Raw genomic sequence first — 7,672 nt, 5'->3', positions numbered from 1 at the left:
ATGGTGATCGACATGTTACAGATCTTGCGATGGTGATGATGGTGTTCCATGTGTAACAACGCTTGTGATGGTGATCGTGATGATGGTGATGATGATGGCGGTGATTCACGTTTAACAGATCTTAATCAAAATAATTACTACATTTATAGAGCGATTTTCATCAACGACCTCGAAGCGCTGAACACTACACAGCAACACCAGCAGACATTCGGCATAAAAGTTATATTATAAATACATTTTAAAAAATAATTTACTCAATTAATAAAAAAAAATAAGCGGAAGCGTACACATATGTTATAATGTGCAATTAAAAAATGTCCACAGACTTATGGATGTCTCGTGAAAAAGCGTTCCATAGCCCGGGGGCTACACGGGGACAAATCTCGGTCACCCATGGACCGGAATCTTTGACCTGGGAATACAGAGAGAAGATCAGCATCATGTCCAGATCTTAGGGCCCTTGAGGTTGACATATGAGCGTGCATCATGTCATAGGCTGGGGCAAGATGGTTTCACCGCTTTGTTAACAATGGGATTTTAAACTCTATTCTATGTGAAACTGGAAGGGAGTGCAGGGAGGCCGAAACGGGTGCAATACGATGTGAAGTAAGCGTTCTTGTTAACATCCTAGCCAGCTCCATGTTGAGCATGCCCAACATTGATTAGGACCTTCTTAAGACCATACAATATGTCTATAACGAGATGAGATGAAGGCATGAACCAGTTTTTCTGAGGCATGGAAAAAAGATTGGACACGGGAAATATTCCAAAGATGGAAAAATTAAGTATTTATGTTTTTTTTCTTTCTAATAAGAGCCTTGAAGGACAATGTGGGATCACAGATGACCCACTAGATGTGTGACTCCCTGTGCCGAACTGATTGCGGGACCGTCACTCGTAATGTCGAAGGGTGCAGCTTTGTGAAGTTGGTGGGGTGACCCAATGAGCATCACCTCCGTTGAAACACCGTTCGATTAAAGGAAGTTTTGTTGCAACTAACTTTCGTTGGAAACCAGCGCCAAAGTGAGCATGGAGGCATTTGAGCGTCGTCCGCATAGCAATGAAACTTTAGGCCGAGATTTCGGAGCAAATTACCCAGTGGGACCATATGAATGGAAACGAGAAGAGGGCCAATGACTGAACCCTGAGGAGCCCCAAATGAACACGTGCCTGGGAGAAGATTTCAAATCTCACATGGATACAAACTGTTCCCGATTAGCTAGATAAGATCTGGACCAACGGAGAGCAGTTCCTGAAACCCCCATGGATGCTTTCCAAGATGTCACGATCGACGGTGTCAAAGGCTGAACTAAGATCCAGCAAAAGCGAGAATACTGTGCGAGCCAGAGTCAGCAGGGGTCAATGCTTTAACTCAGAGCTGTTTCAGTGTGCTGTGTCCGGCTCTGAACCCAGACTGGAATGGATCCAGCAACTCACGAGGGGACAAACGGTGGTTCAACTGCAAGGTAGCCAGGCGATCAAGGACCGCGGGTAGGAAGGGTAGGTTGGAGATGTGGGCGAGAATTATTTGGAACCTCAGAATCAAGGCCGACGAGGGGTGACAGCTGCACGTTTGAAGGTGGAAGGCACAATTCCAGAGTTGACAGATTGATTAAAAATGTTGCTTACAAATGGGCAGAGTAGATGGAAAAGTTATCGAATTAATTTGGTAGGGCAAGGAATCGAACAAACAAAAGGTGGAACGGGACTGAGCCACCAAACCAGAAATGGTTGATAGGGCAACCTTGAAAAAATAAAATAATGGAGTCCTCAGAGATAGCGGGGAATTGTTTTGGAATAAGGGCAGGCGAAGGAGATTGAGGTAATTCGGTGTCGGATGTTATACATTCTATCCAAGAAGAATTTGAGAAATCTACCGCGTTTATCTTTGGATTGGGAAGAGGATGGCTGAGATGGTGGCTTTATCATCCGATCAAATGCAGCAAAAAAGTGCCGTTGGGTTATGAACATTGTTCGCAATTAGATTTGAGAAGAAACACGCTCTAGTCTGGTGTAAGGCATCTCCGTGAATTGACTGATGATGTTTATAAAAATCTGCAAATTGACTCTAAGACCAGATTTCAAGTCCGCTCCAATTTTCGCACGGTTACCTTTAAGGAGTGAATCCCATCACGAAATCAAGGCGCAGATTGATCAGTAGATATTTCCTTGGATTTAAGTGGGTCCAAGGCATCAAGGATGGATCTGAGAGAATCATGATCAACCTTCACCACGTCATCTTGAGCTCAGAAATCATTTTCATAATTACCACCATCTTCTGATGGTGATCGTGATGATGGTGATGATGCTGATGGTGGTGATCCACGTGTAACAGATCTTCTGATGGAGATGATGATGATGGTGATCCACGTGTAACAGATCTTATGATGGTAATGATGATGATGGTGATCCACGTGTAACAAATATTGTGATGATGATCGTGATGATGGTGATTGTGATGATGATGTTTCTTTTTTATTCTATTCAGATTTCTCACCAACCTCGGAGGATGTATTTTTGCGAGCTTTCAAGTTCGTCAAAAACCCAATCCTTCATTAATCACACGGTGCGTGACCTGAAAAAGAACGGGATTTATAGGCGACGTTTCGGGCAATGGCCCATCTTCACGGCACATGAATAAAGTGCACAAGATATGTCCATCTCGGGATGACATTGAATGGAAGAATTCTCCAAATATCCCTCTGAAAGGCAATGAGAGGTGATCCGTGGTGATGAGGATGAGAATGATGATGACTATGATAGTGGTGGTGAAGACCGAAGGATCATAGTGTGTGTTGTGAGTCTGGGCACCTCAGAGACAGCTGCCCCACAAAAACCACTACAACCACCACCACAACCACCACCGCAACCACCTTTCTCCGTCTCGCTAATCTCCATCACCACCCACCAACGAGACCCCTGACGATCCCACCATCACCAACGTTGCCATAACGACCACCACCGCTACCGTCACTATCACCACCATCCATCCACCTATCATCACCACCACCTCACCAAGCATTGCTAATCAAACTTAATTTGGAGCTTTCGTGACTGCAGGAATTACTCTTTGGTTCTTTCGATAAAGTCACGTATAAAGATAAAATAATAAATTTATCCATCACCTACCACCACCATCACCACCACCACCACCTCGCCCAGCATCTCCGATCTTTATCCATCACTCACCACCACCACACTAAGTACGTGGAAGCCTATCACCACCACCATGGACTCGAACTCATCTTCATCATCTTCCGTCTCCGGCACGCTCATCTTGATCGCTGGCCTGCTGCGTGAGCCGGCCGGCACGCGGCCGCTCGTCTTCACCGTCGTCCTCTTCTTCTACTCCGTGGCGCTCGTCGGCAACCTGCTGCTGTGCGCCGCCATCTACCGGGACGTGCGCCTCCACAGGCCCATGTTCATTCTGCTCGCCAACCTGGCCATCAGCGACATCGTCGGCTGCTCCGCCACGCTGCCGCGCATCATGCACGACCTGGTGGCGCCCAACTTGATCTCGGTGGGCGAGTGCATCACCCAGATGCTCGCCATCCAGTTCTACCGCGCGCTCGAGTGCTACGTGCTCACGGCGATGGCGCTCGACCGCTACGCGGCCATCTGCAGGCCGCTGCACTACCACGCGGTCGTGACGAACGGGCGTGCGGCCGCGGCCAACGCGGCCGTAGTGGTCGTGTCGGCGCTGCTCGTCTCCGTGCTGCTCATCCTCACCTCGAGGCTCAACTTCTACAACTGCGACAGGCCCAAGGCCGTGTACGCGGCGCAGTGCGATAACGTGCAGGTGAGTGGAAGAGTCCGCGTGAGTGTGTGCCCAAAGGAAAGGATGCTTTCCACTGGCACTTCCGAGCCGAGCCAAGCACACTTCGGATTATTATTGTTTTCCACTGGCACATTCTAGTCAAGCCGGCATGGTACGGGTGTTTTTTTTCTTATTACCACTGGCACATCCGAGCCGTGCCAGCATGGTACGGGTGTTTTTTTTTACTATCACTGGCACAATCAAGCTGTGCCAGCATGGTACGGGTGTCTTTTTTTTACTACCACTGGCACATCCGAGCCGTGCCAGCATGGTACGGGTGTGTTTTTCTTACTACCACTGGCACATCCGAGCCGTGCCAGCATGGTACGGGTGTTTTTTTTCTTACTACCACTGGCACATTCGAGCCGTGCCAGCATGATACGGGTGTTTTTTTTACTATCACTGGCACAATAAAGCTGTGCCAGCATGGTACGGGTGTCTTTTTTTTACTACCACTGGCACATCCGAGCCGTGCCAGCATGGTACGGGTGTGTTTTTCTTACTACCACTGGCACATCCGAGCCGTGCCAGCATGGTACGGGTGTTTTTTTTTCTTACTACCCCTGGCACATTCGAGCCGTGCCAGCATGGTACGGGTGTTTTTTTTTACTATCACTGGCACAATAAAGCTGTGCCAGCATGGTACGGGTGTCTTTTTTTTTACTACCACTGGCACATCCGAGCCGTGCCAGCATGGTACGGGTGTTTTTTTTGTTACTACCACTGGCACATCCGAGCCGTGCCAGCACGGTACATGGAGCAACCACCAGGTGGCAAAAGCGCCGAATGGCAAAGCTTGACCGGTTATCCGCCACCGACGCTAACAACGTTATGCAGTGAAACCGCTCCGAAGGCTGTAACCAGGACGGGCGATAGGCACCGTGTAGCGAGTGAGTAAAAAAAGTAGCTACGCTTGATTTCATTGTCAAATATTACAGACGGTACATGGTACACTACATGCAACTTAAACAATGGAAACACTAAATTTCGATTTAAAGCTTTCGTGACTGCAGGGATTCATCTTCTTGGTTCGTTTGGTAAAGTCACGTAGAAGGGAAATAATAAAATAATAAAAATTAAACACAATAAAATAATTCTCACGACGTTTTGGCCACAACGCAAGCAGCCGTCATCAGGTGAAGAACAGGTCTGTCGGAAAGACAGCGTCATTCAGACGCTGTCTTTCCGACAGACCTGTTCATTCAGACGCTGCCTTTCCGACAGACCTGTTCTTCACCTGAGGACGGCTGCTTGCGTTGTGGCCGAAACGTCGTAAGAATTATTTTATTATGTTTTATTTTATTATTTTATTATTTCCCTTCTACGTGACTGTACTGTGCGTATTGTAAATACATCACGCCGTGGTGGAGAGTCTTCAAGACTGGAGTGGTAAGTACGGTATATGGTAAAAACGGTAACTGTATTCAAATAAGGACATTTACTTTTGTCTCTTAGTACACTTACTTATGCCAATACCACAGAGCGAACAAATGTAAAACACCGGTTAAAACACACGCAGCACCTTAATAAGCTATTTTAATAAGATATTTTAAACAACGATTCGATTGTCCGGTGTAGCGTACCTCATCAGAGTCATTCTACAGTGTCTATCTTGCCGATAAATAAAGACCTTAATCTCTTTGTCTCAAAGACACCTGGGGTACTTCCCGACAAGATAGAAAACAGAAATTTGCTAAACAGGTAGCTTTTAGGTCACAAAACAACACGGGACAAAAAAAAAGCTATCTTCTATATAAATAAAGACCTTAATCTGTAGATCACAAAAGAACATCTAGGCAACTTCTCGACTAGGTAGAAAGATGACATTTGCTACACAGGTAGCTTTTAGGACACAAACAACAGGAGAAAGAAATCTGAATATCTGAGATTTCAATTTTCAAGGCCCTCAAATCTCGATGTTTAAGTGCCCAGTAAACACGTTTGTGCCTGGTGTCATTCAGAAACCGTTCAAAATATAATGCGGTTGTTTCTTTTTTTCCTTTGATAGAGCATCAGACGGCGGATAAAATTAAAGCGAGAACGACTGATGGGGTTCTATATTTTATTGTTCTTTGAAATATTTCGGATCCAAGCGGGTTTGAACGAAAAAAATCTGCATTTTATGATTTTCACATTTGAATAATTCAAAGATGGTAAAATATAGCAGAGGGTCCCCTGGTAGACTAATAATAAAAAAAAATGTATCTTTCTCATAATAATAAATAAATTACGCAAACTTTAAATTGAGCGGTTGTGTTTCGAAGTTGAATCAAGTCGTCAACAATTATTGTGCGAATTTGCGGAAATATTCAAAAATTTTGGAATTAAATTGTTAAGTGGTCTCAGATCGCAGATACAAAATTGAAATTTGAAAAAATCACATGGGATCCATTTTCTTGGTTCTTTCGGTAAATTCACGTAGAATGGAAATAATAAAATGATAATAAAAAATTTAACAAAATAAAATAATTCTCACGACGTTTCGGCCAAAACGCAAGCAGCCGTCCTCAGGTGAAGAACAGGTCTGTCGAGAAGACTCTGTCTGCTTGAGTTGTGGCCGAAACGTCGTGAGAATTATTTTATTATGATTTTAATTTTATATTTTATTATTTCCCTTCTACGCGACGTTACCGAAAGAACCAAGAAGATGAATCCCTGCAGTCACGAAAGCTTTAAATCGAAATGGGATCCATTGTTATATTTACTGAACAACTATTTTTTGGGCCTGGCGAAGACAGCCAACCCTTTGAGAACGAGTAAAATAAATATTCTGATTCTTCCCATCGATGACCAACCTGAGAGTCACGTAGATTCCCCACCTCTGCCCGCCCGTCCGCCCCCGCAGCTTCTGAACTTTGCGTGCAGCGACGGCACGGCCAACAACGTGTACGGCCTCGTGCTCACCTCCTGCACGGTGGGCCTGTCGCTGGCCGCCGTCTCGTTCTCCTACGCGAGCATCATCTACGAGTGCCGCTTCCGCGGAACGAGCAGAGACACGGCGGCCAGCAAGGGCCATCAGAAGGCCATGCAGACGTGCGTCACCCACCTTCTCGTGCTCGCAGTCTTCTACCTTCCCGTCCTCTTCCTGGTCACCTACAATCGCGTGGACAAGTACCTGCCCATCCCGGACGCCGCTCGACAACTCCTCGGAGGGCTCTTCTACCTCGCCCCGCCGGCGCTCAACCCCATCATCTACGGGGTGCGGACCAAAGAGATCCGCAAGGCAATGCTCAGGATCCTGTGCTGCAAATTTGGACGCGACTCTGTGACGCCAGGCGACGAAGGGCACTAGCGATGCTGTGACCCGGCACGGTACGGGTGGGTTGTTTTTCTCCACTGGCACATCCGTGCTGAGCTAGTACGGTTTTGGTGGGTTTTTTTCCCCCCACACTGGCACATCCGCGCTGAGCCAGCACGGTTTGGGTGTTTTTTTTGTTTTCCTCCCACTGGCACATCCGAGCCGAGCCAGCACAGTATGGGTGTTTTTAAATCCTTTATATTAAGTTCGTTTGCTTGCGTGCTTGCTTGCTTACGACAGTGCAAATCTTTCGGTCGTTTTTTAACCCACTTCCCGTGATCCAATCGAGCTGACATTTTGCACACAGACTCGTTGTGCGAGACAATTAATGTTCGTGAAATTTTTTTTCCAAAATTTTACACTGTTTAGGGAAAACAAATTAAATATTTAATTACCAATTGCTTAATACTGGCAGACAATCATCTGACCCATAGGTGGCAGCCATCTCAAGCCAGAGGACGAGAGGACTCTAGCCGCCACGCATATAAAGGATTTATAGTGAAAAACTTTGTTTTTACGGGTTTACTTATTTTCCACTGGCATATCCGTGCCGAGTC

At 46.2% G+C, this 7,672-nt stretch overlaps 1 protein-coding gene across 1 annotated transcript; it reads left to right on the top strand.

The window, feature by feature from the left end:
• Nucleotides 1–2,565: 2,565 nt before the first annotated feature.
• LOC133360977 (olfactory receptor 8H2-like) lies at nucleotides 2,566–7,109 on the top strand. The gene is made up of 2 exons (XM_061579860.1): nucleotides 2,566–3,799; nucleotides 6,663–7,109. Exons 1-2 carry the CDS (start codon nucleotides 3,230–3,232, stop codon nucleotides 7,107–7,109), a joined length of 1,017 nt encoding a protein of 338 aa, XP_061435844.1. The 5' UTR covers nucleotides 2,566–3,229.
• Nucleotides 7,110–7,672: the final 563 nt, after the last annotated feature.

This window comes from Lethenteron reissneri, chromosome 70 (assembly GCF_015708825.2).
Source record: "Lethenteron reissneri isolate LAM-NWPU_2019-01 chromosome 70, ASM1570882v1, whole genome shotgun sequence".
Lineage (NCBI taxonomy): Eukaryota > Metazoa > Chordata > Hyperoartia > Petromyzontiformes > Petromyzontidae > Lethenteron > Lethenteron reissneri.
The sequence above is the reverse complement of the archived record's forward strand: the minus strand, read 5'-3'. Positions and strand labels throughout refer to the sequence as shown.

Excerpts from the sequence above, each read along its gene's own strand:
- LOC133360977 (XM_061579860.1), top strand. The coding sequence starts at position 3,230 with ATGGACTCGAACTCATCTTCATCATCTTCCGTCTCCGGCACGCTCATC. Across the intron at positions 3,800-6,662 it reads CGCAGTGCGATAACGTGCAG|CTTCTGAACTTTGCGTGCAG; the intron begins GTGAGTGGAAGA and ends CCGCCCCCGCAG.